Here is a 14,921-nt window from a genome sequence, read left to right as displayed (position 1 = left end):
CAATTATCAGTATACCGGTTTTATTACAATATTTTTTCTAACTTCGAAACATTTAAAAAAAGAAAAAACACACAACAACTGCAAACGTGAGAAAAGAAAGCATGGTTTCCGTCTAGTCTCCAACATTTCGTCAATGTCACAGCTCACTCGCTCTTTTCCCATTTTTTTTCGGTTAAGTTGACTAAAAATGTATTATCAGCTTTGCTTCTCGAATAGCTATAGGCATTTTTCATTGACGCACAGGTGCGTGGCACTGGTGATGTTGTAAACAGCATAAAATCAGATGGGAGTAGGTGGGGGTCGGGGCCAGGGAGGTGTTTGTTGGCTGTCTGGCATGACTCAGTGGCCGTTTTCCAAGATGGAGGCACAGTCCTGCTTCATCCCACGGGAGCACGCTGAGACAGCGACAGCCGAAAAATAAATGAATGGTCTCCGTTCTTCGCTTAACCTGCGGCGGGTGGTGGGCCTTCTTTATGCCACATAACTGTACTCGTCTGCTGAGCTCTGGCTGCGCTCAATGTACTGCTTGTCGATGAGCACCTCGATGCACTTCTTGATCATGCTGATACTGGGGTTAAATCTGGCTTTGGACTGGTTGATGACCTGGGGGATTGGAGAGACAGAGATAGGCTGGGTTACATTGTTTAATGGCCCCATAGTTCTTCAGAAAGACTGGGTTACATTGTTTAATGGCCCCATAGTTCTTCAGAAACCATTTCGCTGGTGTATATTGCTCATCAACAACAAAACAAACATATACAAAGAGGCAAATCATTAAGGATTTGATTATAAAGCCCACAAGTCATAAAGCAGTGTGTCAATATGGCAGGAGAGTGGCACTGTGTATATTCCCATGCAAGCAGCAATAGCAATCAGAACTACATGAAGGAGTTATGAAGATCATCCATAAACACATCAGAGTTTCCCCCAGGCAACAGTCACGGGTATTTACCAACCTCTCACGGTGAGAGGTGTTTCGAGCCTGGAACAATATACAATTGCACAACAGGAATGCAGGGAGGGGGCAAGGTATGTGATAGTGGGAAGGTAGGTTATTAAATCAGTCACACAAGCCCACTTGCCTATAAAAATGACTCATATCTTAACCATGCATCAGGAACAGAAGTAAAAGAAAATAAATGTTGAAGAAGTGTTGTGTTGTCAAGGGAAGGATGTAGCGAAGTGTCTGTGTGTGTGTGTGTGTGTGTGTGTGTGTGTTGACAGCTGAGAGCAAGGTGCAGCCTTCTCCCAAGGCGTGTTCTAACATCACCCCAAAGGGGAAAGAGTCATTCCTGACACATCCCTCTGTCAGAGCTGCTTTATCTCACTATCAAGGAATTCACATCCATGACCCAACAAACTAGATCAAACCAAAATGGGCAGCATAGACAAAGGACAATGCACTCCTAAGAAGGGCAAGTAAGAAACTGCTTCCATGTTTCAACCTAACCTGGCCAGTTGAGCTCTCGATTGTATATACAGTGCATTGGGAAAGTATTCAGACCCCTTCACTTTTTCCACATTTTGTTGTTACAGCCTCATTCTAAAATGGATTCAATTAATTTTTCCCCTCATCAATCTACACACAATACCCCATAAGCCAAAACAGGATTTTTAGAAATGTTTGCTAATTTATTAAAAAATAAAAAACTACATTCAGACCCTTTGCTATGACACTTGAAATTGAGCTCAGGTGCATTCTGTTTCCATTGATCATCCTTGAGATGTTTCTACGACTTGATTGGAGTCCACCTTTGGTAAATTCAATTGATTGGACATGATTTGGAACGGCACACATCTGTCTATATAAGGTCCTACAATTGACAGTGCATGTCAGAGCAAAAACCAGGCCATGAAGTCGAAGGAATTGTCCCGAGACCACCGAGACAGGATTGTGTCGAGGCACAGATCTGGGGAAGGGTACAAAAACATTTCTGCAGTATTGAAGGTCCCCAAGAACACAGTAGCCTCCATCATTCTTAAGTGAAGTTTGGAACCACCAAGACTCTTCCTAGAGCTGGCCGCCCGGCCAAACTGAGCAATAGGGGGGAGAAGGGCCATTGTCAGGGAGGTGACCAAGAACCCAATGGTCACTCCAGAGTTCCTCTGTGGAGATGGGAGAACCTTCCAGAAGGACAACCATCTCTGCAGCACTCCACCAATCCACCAATCAGGCCTTTATGGTAGAGTGGCCAGACGGAAGCCACTCCTCAGTAAAAAGCACATGACTGCCTGCTTGGAGTTTGCCAAAAAGCATCTAAAGGACTCTCAGACCATGAGAAACAAGATTCTCTGGTCTGATGAAACCAAGATTGAACTCTTTGGCCTGAATGCCAAGAGTCACGTCTGGAGGAAACCAGGCACCGCTCATCACCTGGCCATTCCTACGGTGAAGCATGGTGGTGGCAGCATCATGCTGTGGGGATGTTTTTCAGTGGCAGGGACTGGAAGACTAGTCAGGATCGAGGGAAAGATGAATGGAGCAAAGTACAGAGAGATCATTGATGAAAACCTGCTCCAGAGTGCTTAGGACCTCAGAATGGGACCTTCACCTTCCAACAGATCAACGACCCTAAGCACACAGCCAAGACAACACAGGAGTGGCTTCTGGACAAGTTTCTGAATATCCTTGAGTAGTCCAAGTGACTTGAACCCATCGAACACCTCTGGAGAGACCAGAAAATAGCTGTGCACCGATGCTCCCCATCCAACCTGACAGAGCTTGAGAGGATCTGCAGAGAAGAATGGAAGAAACTCCAAACTTGTAGAAGCTGAGCCAAACTTGTAGCATCATACCCAAAAAGACTTGAGGCTGTAATTGCTGCCAAAGGTGCTTCAACAAAGTACTGAGTAAAGGGTTTGAATACTTATGTAAATGTGACATCAGTTTTTTATTTTTAATAAATTAGCAAACATTTCTGAAAACCTGTGTGTAGATTGATGAGGGGAAACATTTTAATCCATTTTAGAATAAGGCTGCAACATAACAAAATGTGGAAAAAGTGAAGGGGTCTGAATACTTTCTGAATGCACTGTATATGTACCAGTCCCCTGTACAATGTTTGATGGGAATTATGGTGCTGATATGAGTTCAACCATTGGGATAGAACAGTTCTATATCCAAGTTCAACTCACCTCCTGTATGAGGGCGTTGTGTCTGAGCACTTTGCGTGCCTTCATGATTCTCACTATAGCAGCTTGTAAATACATTTTGCGGTCCTCATCTACAGCACTCCTCGTCTGCTCCATCTCCTGCAGATAGACACATACAGGGCTTTAACATAGGGGTCACAGGGCAGATATCTCCACACACAGACAACATCATACAGGTACAGTGTTCACATTGTGTAACAGAGACAGAGTTCCTTGAGTAGTGTACCTGTGGTGTGTCTTTCTGCATTGACGTTGTGATCTTGAACTTTGTTCTTTTACTGGTGAAACTCATATTTAGTGAAAATGTGGATTCAGCCTCAATATCTTCCTGTGGACAAAAAGAATGGGTAAACATTGGAAACTGTTGGTCACCAAACATCACATCCATAACTGAGAATTAAAATGACCTCAGGAGGACTAAAAGGACTTCTTTTTGAATCCTAGCCACTGAAATAAACATTCACAATGTCTGCATATGTTCTATGCTGGCCCTGACCTTTTGGGAGTCGTGGTTGAGCATCTTGACGTCCAGCAGGGACTTGATGGTCTTCTGCAGCTCCTTCTCGTTCATCTGAGTGCTGTCCTGGAGCTCCTTGTAGCCCACCGTCTCACTGTTGTTGAAGGCCAGCAGCACCGCCATCTGGTAGGTGGTCACCATGGCAACGTAGGGCTTGGACAGGTAGTTCATCTTCACCTCGCCTGGGGAGAGAGGAGAGGCCATCACAATCATCATCATCATCATCATGCACACAGTATGATGTATTAAAGCCAAAACAAATCACGAAATATGCCATTCAACACACTACAATACAATATAACTGTTTCCTTGGTGCACACCAGAAGACGTAATCCCCTCTCCACAGTGTACTCTAGACATTTTTGTATGTGTTGGGATTAAGCTCCAATCCTTTTAATTGCAGTGTTTGTGGGGATTGCACCTGGCATATGCTGTGAGCTCTGAGTGTTATCACAGTCTTAGTACTCTGTGAATTCATGGATTATGAAGTACTGCCAGGTGCAGCGTTGAGCATAATCACCTATTATAGAATCACACTGATAGGGATGAAAACATCCTGCACGGCACACATACTCCATTTCAGACTACTAAAACCTGCCATGTAAGGAGGTTTACTGAAAAACAATGTACTGTAGCTACCGAAAAGTTTTTTTTTTTTTTTTTTTTCTGGGTTTTCTACACTGCTATCACTTGCTGTGTGTGTGTGTGTGTGTGTGTGTGTGTGTGTGTGTGACTGTCTGTACCTGTGCAGAGATAGTGCAGCCAGGTCAGCTTCCTCCCACTGAAGTGTTGATTATAGAACAACTCAAACTGTAAAAAATAAAAGCATCATCCTGTTAGTATTAGAATTGACAAATGATTTTCAGTTTAGGGAAAACCACCCAACAGTCTCCCAGGCCACTCACCATCTGTACACTCTTCTCCAGCTCCTGGGGGATGGCAAAGGTGGAGGAGGGGACGTGTGTGAGGGGCCAGGCTCCTGCCTGTAAACACACACACACACACACACACACACACACACACACACACACACACACACACACACACACACACACACACACACACACACACACACACACACACACACACACACACACACACACACACACACACACACACAGTCAGAATGTTTCTCACTGTGAGCTTGCCTGAAGTTGCCTGACATTTAAAAATTATGTTCAGAACTATGATAATTACCCTACTTCACCGCACTGCGACTGCAACTCTGCTACTAAAGGTCTGGGCACATACACTGTACCTACACTGCTACATTGCTACACTGCAGTCCTCTCTCACCTGTAATACGTAGATCTGGAAGCTGATCCCCAGATCGACCACTGTTTCCTGGGTTTTGATGAAATTGTTGAATTTGTTGTTGAGGTCTGCGCTGACGCTCATGTCTGTGTACATTCTGTGGAGCTTGCTCGTGAACTCGTAGCCACACGCTTGCTGCAGTGGGTGACAGAGTGTTGACAGGGTGACACAGGGGACAGGGAAGGGGCAACCAGGCACTTTAATAAACATGTCCTTCATTATTACTGCCAAATATTACAAATGATGAAAGATACATAATTACTTGTCACATGGCTTACGGCCAGCTATTGCATAGTGAATCACATGTTTTGAGGGTTGGATTGAGAGCAACGCTGAAAGGGATTTGGAGATAAATTGACAGTGACTCTCAATAATGGCATTAACGATTCTGTTCAGTAATCAAACCCTTCATTGGTGCCTGACAGTTGAAAGGCAACCTAATTATGATTCAAATGCATTTTCACCTTAAGTTTGTTGATCATGGCTTCTTCTGAGTCCATGGACAAGGAAAGACCGTGTATTAACCTCTTTGCTAGCATTCTTGCATAAAACTGTGTGGGGAAAGAGCCAACAACTCAATTAGGACAGAGAGATGAAGAGAAGAGAGACATGATTTCAATTGTACAGCCACCGAATAGAACAGAGCAAATCAGAATGAAAGGCAGTCATGGCAGTAGTCTGTCACCTTTTGAAAAACGTCCTTGTCATCTATGTACTTGAACACTGTAATAAAGCTGGTCAGCTTGTCCTCCACCTCGTTCTCAGTCATTCCCTTTGCAGACTTCTTCAGCAGATTGTCACAATACTTGGCGAGCTGTATGGGTACAGGCAGACAACACAAGGTCAACATCAACAACAGAGGGACCGTGTGGGGTGTGTCACCATCATTCCATACTAGGGTTAGGCGGCATTAATATTTTCCATACCTTTATAACGTCCTAAAATGTTATCAGGGTATAGGGTATTACCGCGGGAAAAAATATTAAATAACGTTGCGTGGGGGCTGGCGGGAGCCGTCTTTGCTCCATATATTTAATCTACAAAAACTTAATTATTTATGTGGTGACTACTATACGGTACAACATTTAGCCTAAACAATAATTTAAAATTGACATCCTGATCACAGCTTGACAAACTAAACTAAACAGTTGGATAGTATAATATGATAGCTTAATAATCACACACTGCATTCATAATAATATAACTTGTCTCACGTCCTATGTGACATAGCCTATAGGCTATCATTTGTCTTCAAATATTGATTTAGTTACCGTTACGAGACTATGCTCTGGGAGTCCTAATTCCACTTGCTTTTTTTAAACTCTCTTTTTTTAGGCCAGCTGTGAGAGAAATTGCACGGCAGACTCCGAGGGCCCGGTCTGTCCGTTGCCTCTGGTCATGCACTGCGTTTGTCAACACCAGATTGAGGTTGTGGGCAAAACAGTTGAGCCATGGCCAATTCAGGGCCATGATGGCAGCTGCAATGTTAGCAGCATTGTCAGTCGTTATGGCCGAGAGTTTATTCGCAACCAAGTGCTGCGTGGAGAGAGCATCAACAATGTTGTCCATGGTGTGGTTTTCTGGAAAAAAATTGTCTATAGGCATTTTGACTGTAGTTTCCAGTCGGGTGTGACAAAGTGGACGGTTAACGACATGTATGGCGTCATGTCGGCAAACAGCTGTTTGAACCCAGCACTTGATGGAGACAGATATCCCACCCGTGCAGCTGTTAATGGGTGTTTCAGTTTGAGGTGTGAGTGTAGATTAGTTCCCATTAGTGTTCCCAACTCTGGTCATCATCTTTTTCATGCAATTCTTGCAAATAACCTTGTCCAAATCTACAGGCTCCCTTTATCATCAGGTTGGAACCTGAAATGCTGCCATATAACAGCAGTGGCAATTTTTTTTTACGGACCAAGTCATTAGCGCTAATGACTCATAATTATTTCTCCGACCACGCTGGCAGCGGCGCTGTTACACATTGTGAACTGACAAACATTGATTAATTTGGCAGTTGTATAGATAATGGAGCAGAAATTCTATGACGGTATTGAAAAGCAAACCATGGGCATTTTCAAATCCCGCGGGATACCGTATTACCGTTATACCGCCCATCCCTAGACAAGACCACTCACCAGTTCAGGGGCTTTGCAGATGGATTTGGGCTCCCTGTAGTTAACCACTGAAGTCAAAGCCTGGGGGGGATCAAATACAGAAATTAAAAAGTTTTAGTTTGACAGCCAAGACAGCCATAGACAACATAGAGCCATATGTATTGTGAACACAAATAACCTTCTCAATGACGCCATCTACTGGACTGACTACTGTCCACATTCTGGTTTGGTATAAGCTCTCTAAAAAGTCAGAAGCTAATACCTTATCAAGTGCGCTCATGAAGTGCTGATCCCCATTCAGAACTGTGTTAATGAGCTGAACAAATTTACTGTGAACCTCCAACACGGACTCCACAAACTGGGTTGGCATCTAGGGGACAATGGAAGCAATAGCTGTGAGTTACATGTTAAAGGGATGTTCCACCCTAATTACATGGTGTAGTTGTCGAGCACTAGCATTCAAAGTAGTACACCACCAAAACAGTTTTTACATGCATTGATCTTAAGTATTTACTGTAGATTATCTCAATGTCTGTTTTTTTTCCAAAAAATACAACATTCAAACTGAACTCAGTAATGTGTCCGTGTTAATTTCGAAATAAAATGTCCGGTACTGTTTTAAACGTACTGAATAGATCAGACTTATTGCCTGACAAATGCACAAGTAGACCTCTCAGACTGTCTACCAAAGAGAAACCAAAATGTGCCTTTTGGATTGGAACTTCTTGCAATAAAATAAGGCTCAAAAGTGGATTTATCAATAACACATACAAAATGCAGAACGAACAAATTACTCAGAAGCAACATAGGCGTAACATATCCTTGATTTGAGTGTTCGGGGAGTGTTAAGTTATCTTTACAGAAAGACTGGAGAAACATCGAAAGTAGGTCACAATATCAAATCCAAGCGCAACATAACTACAAGATGTAAATGGAGTGGAACATCGCTTTAATGATAAAGATAAAGTGATTTAAGAAAAAAGAGCTATATTTAGGCTGCTACAGTGACTGACGTTTTCCTGAGAGAGGTTACTGGTGGCTCGGAGGCCCTCGTCGTGGATGTGGATCTGCAGCTCCTGGATCATGTGAGGTAAGCCGCTGGAGACGGCTCTCAACAGGGTGTACATGTTAGCCATGTCTGCAGAGGGAACACAGGCAAGGGAGGGTCAGACACGGAGATCTCTAGACTATACAGCAGGATAAGATATCTGATTTATAGGCCTATACAGTATCAAATTAAACCACATGCAATTCTGACGGCTCTAATCCAGCCTGCTCAATTGCCATAAGAAGATGACCTCACCTGGACCCAGATCTGTATGAGCTGAAGCCAACTCTTATGACTATCTCGGTTGTGCTAGTTTGGCATGACAATGACAGTCATGAGAGTTGGCTGAAGCGTATACAGATCTGGGAGTAGGCAAGGTCATCCCCTGACTAAGCCGTCCTCCCCTACCAGACTGACCCTCTCTCTTCTCTTGCCGGATGATGTTCTGGCACTCCCCGTGAAGAAACTGCAGGTGGTCGGCCACCATCCTCTGCTGGCATTCATGGATGACTTTGGCATAGGAGCTGGGGTGCAAGTACTTCCGACATCGCACCTCCTCATCTTTCAACCGTCCTAAAACCTAGAAAACAAGGAAGGGACGAGTTGGATTGATCTGGTAAAAGGTTAATTTGTGTAGGACGACAAAGTCAACTGGCCCAGCCCCAATAGGCTGAATGCCAATAGCCCACTAGAAATCAGCCCTGCAGTCTCCTACGACTGCACTGAGCGTGAGGAGAGCAGAGGCACCACAAGGAAATAAGTGACCGCGAGAAAAACACCAGCTACCTCGCTACTGACAACCTTCTCTGAAACTGACAACTGAAAACAGCCCGACCGAGTTGGTCTAGACACGAGATGGGACTGCAGGGCAGCGAGGCGGATCACAATAGAGAACTCAGTCATCACAACAACAGATGGACACACATACTGCCCCAGTGCCTTTTAAAGCCAGCGTGATTATCCTTTTTGCAGGGCTATTGGATAAATCTGATCATTGGCAGTGATTTACAGGTTAGTCCGGGACAGCAGCCGGGTATGATGAGTGAGCTAAACCAGGGGACTGTGATCTTTCCCTGCAGGCAAACCGTAATACACAGATTAAGCATTTAAGTCACTTCATCCACAGGATCTCTAATACACCCTCACAATTAGGGAGCCTTGTGGCGGTAGATTTGACCTCTTCATCGGATTTAAAACACACAGACACACACACACGCACACACACACACGCACACAATGCTAACTGTGCTACAGCTGGTTGCTCCATAGGTCTCCTCGGAAACACAACCGAGCACCGACTGTGTGCACAGCTGCTCCACAAGTCCTTGAGGCCTCTAATAGAATAACACCAAAGAAACAGAGCTGATACGACCCACATGAAAATACCTTCATGTATTGTAATATGAAATTACAGTTGTGTTGCATTATTGATCTAATATTTTCATAATATCCTAACATCAACAGTTTGTCTCCAGAGAAGCATAGCAGAAGCAAAGGTAAAGCATTGATCGTCACAACAGACTGGTTTATTTCTGGCTATATTCAACATTTGGACCATAATGCGAGAAAAACAGACACATTTACGTAGTTACTAGTGTGTTTCATTTGTTTTTCAACCAAACCCTCAGGCCACACCTGGAGAGCAGCTTGACACAGGCCCACCCAGGAACCCACACTACCTGCTGCCATCTTACCTTTTCCATATACTGTGAGCAGTTGGATTCTTGCAGTAAATTGGAGGCTTCCTGTTTGTAATACTCTCCCGTTTTCGTCAGAAATGGCCCTTCGAAGATTTCCTGATAAAACTAAAAAACAGGAAGAGCATGGGTGAATTGGGAGAACACACAGAATGCAAGTACACACCCATGCCAGAGGCACAGACATACAGTGTTATATACATTACCACAGACAAGGCATGAGGTTCGAATTTTGTTCTCCTGATTAGGATGTAGTGAGCTGCCCAATGTCAGAGGAAACATGCATTCAATGATGAGTTTCTTTGGAAAAGATGATTACTGTGCCTACTACCTAGATCCTACGGTATATATAAAAGATAATAATGTCTTGACTTGATTTCTTACTTCAAGCTATAATAACATTAACTGTCCTTTAACAGCTTAGCACCAATGCTTACCTTCAGAGGAAACTTTTTCTTGTACTGTTCAACATGAACAAAGGAGTTGATAACCCCATGGATTACTTTCTGGTTTGGGTCCTCACCACAACGGTCACTGGAAGAGAACAAGCTCTATTAGGGCGAGGCTATGTCTGACAATCATTAGCAAGTAGGCACCACAACACAGTGTGACAAAGTACAGCACTTACTTACTTTCAATTTCTAAAATATTATCAAACAGTATATGCAAGTAGGAACAAATGCCAAGAGCTGAATAATCAAAAGCAATTGGCCTAATTAGAAGTACAATTTGAGGTTTTAAATTGCAGTAAGTAGTCTAACACCACCGCTCTAATCGTGACAATAGCTGCTACCCAAAAGCTACTGCATGTTACAGCAGAGAAAAATGTACTCTTATGACCTTCTCAAATGAAAAGGGGTAGACTTGAAGGTTGTCAATCAAAGGCCAACAGCAATTTAAGAAAACTATGCATTTTTCCTCAGACACTTCTCCAAGCAGTTCGGACTGCCGAATCCAACACAGAGCCTAAGTTAATAACTAACTTTTTGATTTCATTCAGCAGCATCCGGATCAGGACAGCTTGCAGGGGCTCAATCATCAGTTTCCGCCACATGTCTAGTGCTAGCTGGAATGTCAAAGGGGGTCAAGATGTAAGCATGTCACATTTTACAACAACACACAAAGTGGACACATTTCCACTTATGTTGTGCTATGTGTATTATGACACTGAGTCTCTTGGTGTGAGTTGACAGAAATGTTTACCTCTCCAATCTCCATGAGTGGTTCGTTCATGTCAACCCCGCCATAGCCATACTGTAAGTCTGCCTCAGTTAGTTTGTTCTTCTTGATAAACTGTGTGTTCAGGTACCTGCATTGGAGAGGGAGATCTTTACCAAACATGTAATATTACAATGATAACACTCAGAAATGTTGCTGATGTACAGAGTTGGACCAAAGTAGTGGTGACTACTGTAGCAGGCTGTGAGAAACTCAGAACTGAAGTTGACTATGGTGTGTGAATGGCCAAGGTCCGCTGGGTCAACCAGCCCACAGAGATAGCTGACAACAACAGGACAACTGTCATACAGACACGCTCACTTTGGAGTGCTGTCGTCAAAATGATGTGCCGCTGGCTCAGTCTAAATGACAAGTTGTTTTCACAGCTGTGCTGTCAACTTGGATCAGCAGGACACTGACGAGGCTCACCCCAGCCTCTTACACTCAGATTCTAAGCCATACAAAATGCCGGGATGACAACTTACTAAATTACCACTCTAATAAAAAAAAAAGAAGTGGAAAACAAAGTGAGCTTGTTGTAGGGTAATGTCACCAGTTTTCCATCTGCTTATGTAACATGTGAAATATGACAAAGCACATGTCTGCTTTCTATAGCATATGATGGCAATGACTCTTCCTCGTGGTCTCTCTCTCTCTCGCTCTCTCACACACACACACACACACAGTTTGACAGGGAGCACATGTAAAAATAGATCTGATGCCTCTCCAAGGGGTATTGTTTTTCAAATGAAACAAGAGGACACAGTAAACATCTTTTGGCACTTCAAAGTTATGCATTAAAAGGTAATATGTCCAATAATTAGATGATGCACTACAAGCCGATGATGAACTGCAAGTCGATGATGAACTGCAGTGTCCATGCACCTTGGACTACATTTGTGGGGAAAAGTACTAGCCCTAGAAATAGCCACAATTCAACTAGCCACGGTTAACATTGCTTCATACCTAGTGGCTAAATCCAGTTCTCCTTACAGGACTCAAATGAACTGACCTGAACAATTTGAGAAAATGGTGCTAAACTAACCATTAGGGTGTCATCAAGTAATAGAAGATGTTCAGAAAAAGCTAAGAATTACCTGTACAAGCAATCCATGTAGTCTGCTCCCTTGCTGTACTCCTCCCAGTATCTGTGATACATCACTAATACCTTCTCCTCAGACTCCAGAACTTTCTGAAATACACAGGCACAATATATTCCTGTCATCAATGGTATCATGGAGATGTGTTTTAACTGACACTCAGTACATATGTGAACACTTTCCTCAAATGATGATGGATGTTTACCTTGTACAACTGCCGGACATGGTTCTCCAGAAATACCTTTGTCTCTGTGTACAATCTTTCACCCAGGGGCTCTGGGTATGCAACACACAAGGCATAAATGTCACTGATTTAAGAGTTAAGGAAAGTAACTCATTACACTTTGCATGGAGGAAAAACATGTGATGAGATCATTATTCTTTTCAGTTTGAGAGGTGTTAGGTTTAAGAAAACAAAGTTACAGCTTTATGACATGACCATGTAATTCATGCAGACAAAAGTATAAATTACTAGGCAACACATTTTTACAGGCTGAAAGCTCTGACTTGTTATCAAAGCTTTTTTTCGTGCAAGGCTTAAACCAGAAAGGATACGAGAACCGGTCATTCCATGTGGCTCTCTCCACATAATCAAGCATCACAACAGCCTTGATTGTCGTCAGTAGCTTGTTCCATGTCTCATCAAAATCCACCACCCGCGGCTTTAAGGACATTGTATGACTTCTTCTTTAGGCTGATGTAAAGAGAAGAGAATGTTGTTAGTTGCATTGGACATTACAATAATATTATAGTAACCATAACATGTAGCAAACCAAAATGCACTAACAAAAAAAGTGTCAAGTTACAGCAATAGAGTCAAAGAATATATACTAAATAAACCCCATGCAAATTAGGAATAAACTAGGCCCAAATCAGAAGATAAAGAAACTGACAAAACAAAGTGTCCTTACTCTAATAATTAATCATTTGTTATTGGGATAAATCTATTGAATTGTCTTCAAATACTAACAATATTTTCAACATACATGTGCATTGCAGAAATTATCAGAATAAATATTTCAAGTGCTGCTATGTGATTTAATGAGAAGTGACATTAATTTGACAATGAATGGTTAGCTTGTGAATGTAGCCATCATAACAATCTAGCAATCAGACAGCTATTCATCATGTACAAGACAGGTTGATGTAGCTAACCTACTACATCTCGAAGACCATCAATGATCCAAGCTAATAATAAATGGTTAGACTGCTCCACCAAATTCACGGGTTTATAGGCTGACTGACAGAGTGTAAACAATTACCTCGGAGACAATATATGTCTTCGTCATATAACTACGAGTACAGCTTTATTTGTGTATGTATAGCAATGCAATTTGCATTATTCATACATGATATTAGCTAGTTGAACTGTCACAGGTAGGAAGATGAGTTTCACGCCAACCTTAGTTTATCCCGCAAGTGTCTAGGGAAGGCCTGGTTAGCAAGTAGCTATCCATTTCATTCGTCATTCAAGACTGCTAGCCACCACTTGCAGCAGGGAACTAACATTACAACATGCCGCCGGCACACATATTTCTCCTACTCATTAAACTCATGTCGAGAAGTCAAATTTCTCTTAAATGATTACTTGTATACTACTGGCTAGCTAACCCGACCACAGTTATGGAGTAGCACTAGCTAGCTAAAATATGGAGCAAGCTAGTCCCTGCCGCTGCTTAGCACTTCTGACTGCAGTCTGCAGCTACGGTTTTTTAGCCTCGGCAAACCACTGTCTGTGTGAGTGAGTTAGCTGCTAGCTAGCTGTTTCAAGCTAGCGAGCCTCCTAGCCTATGACTTTCTGACATTTACACTGACAACACGGTGCAACGTTGTATTATTGTTTACAAAAATACGTTAACAAGGTTACGCGAAGGTTTCTGAAAGATCCATACCTCTGGTCAATATATTGTTGTTATTAAAACTCAAGTTCCTCCGCTGTCAAAGGCTTGATCTCTTTCGCTTACAGGTCTTCCATTACCCTACCTCATGGAATATACCTAAGTATCAGCTGGAGGGGTATACATTGCTGCCATAGCTCCGCATTTTGCAATTACTTCGCAATTATCACAAAAAACGCAGGAAAGCTCAATGGGAATTATGTAAATGAAAACATTGAGTGTGATAAATGTCAATAATACAGATACAAGCGATTAGAAAGCGCGTGTAAAACAACACTGTATGGAAATGTCATCCCGATTTCATAATGGTATCGGCGTAAGCTACGGGTACCTATTTGCGAACTGTCAGAGCAAATCGCGTATTCTGATATTATGATTGCATGTCACATACTGTAAATTAGGTTTAGGGAGAAATGTTGGTCTACATCTTAATATCTCTTTGATTCTGCTTGCTGGACTTTGGGTCTAGTTCAATGTCACTGCATTCGCAAGTCAGTATACCTCACAGGAAAAATAAAGTTGTGTTGTATTGGATTGTAATGTGAAGTGAAATCAGTTCACCCACTGATTTCAGACATGCCATGTTATTCTCATATTTGTTCTGAAATTTTCATATTTATTTCCGACAAGCTGGTTGATGTCAGTCTATGTCAAAACGGCCTATATATTCCATGATTCTATTCATTTTATTTATATTTCTATATACAGTAGGAGGTTTGCATGTATGTTTCAAACATGCACATTGCACAAAAAGCTTTAGCTAGCATATATCAAACACTTGCAATGATCTCAGTGTGGTTGGGCATAATTCCAATCCCCATCCCCTCCAAAAAAGATACTAATCAATTAGACCAATGTGAAG

At 42.5% G+C, this 14,921-nt stretch overlaps 1 protein-coding gene across 3 annotated transcripts; it reads right to left on the bottom strand.

The window, feature by feature from the left end:
* Positions 1-125: 125 nt before the first annotated feature.
* cul2 (cullin 2) lies at positions 126-14,166 on the bottom strand. Of its 3 annotated transcripts, none has more exons than XM_083674428.1 (21): positions 14,054-14,166; positions 12,717-12,855; positions 12,367-12,469; positions 12,159-12,253; positions 11,047-11,152; positions 10,827-10,909; positions 10,281-10,377; positions 9,841-9,951; positions 8,555-8,726; positions 8,112-8,236; positions 7,361-7,468; positions 7,120-7,179; positions 5,670-5,798; positions 5,449-5,535; positions 4,967-5,119; positions 4,576-4,653; positions 4,414-4,480; positions 3,650-3,852; positions 3,380-3,481; positions 3,136-3,252; positions 126-603 (listed from the first exon to the last, which is right to left on the bottom strand). In XM_083674428.1, the coding sequence occupies exons 2-21, from the start codon at positions 12,833-12,835 to the stop codon at positions 472-474; spliced, it is 2,247 nt and encodes a 748-aa protein (XP_083530554.1). In that variant the 5' UTR covers positions 12,836-12,855; positions 14,054-14,166; the 3' UTR covers positions 126-471. The 3 variants fall into 3 exon arrangements, with proteins under 3 accessions (XP_083530554.1, XP_083530556.1, XP_083530555.1); XM_083674430.1 differs by having other exon boundaries at positions 8,564-8,726; XM_083674429.1 differs by lacking the exon at positions 14,054-14,166 and adding an exon at positions 13,564-13,624.
* Positions 14,167-14,921: the final 755 nt, after the last annotated feature.

This window comes from Argentina silus, assembly GCF_951799395.1.
Source record: "Argentina silus genome assembly, chromosome: 1".
NCBI lineage: Eukaryota > Metazoa > Chordata > Actinopteri > Argentiniformes > Argentinidae > Argentina > Argentina silus.
The sequence above is the reverse complement of the archived record's forward strand: the minus strand, read 5'-3'. Positions and strand labels throughout refer to the sequence as shown.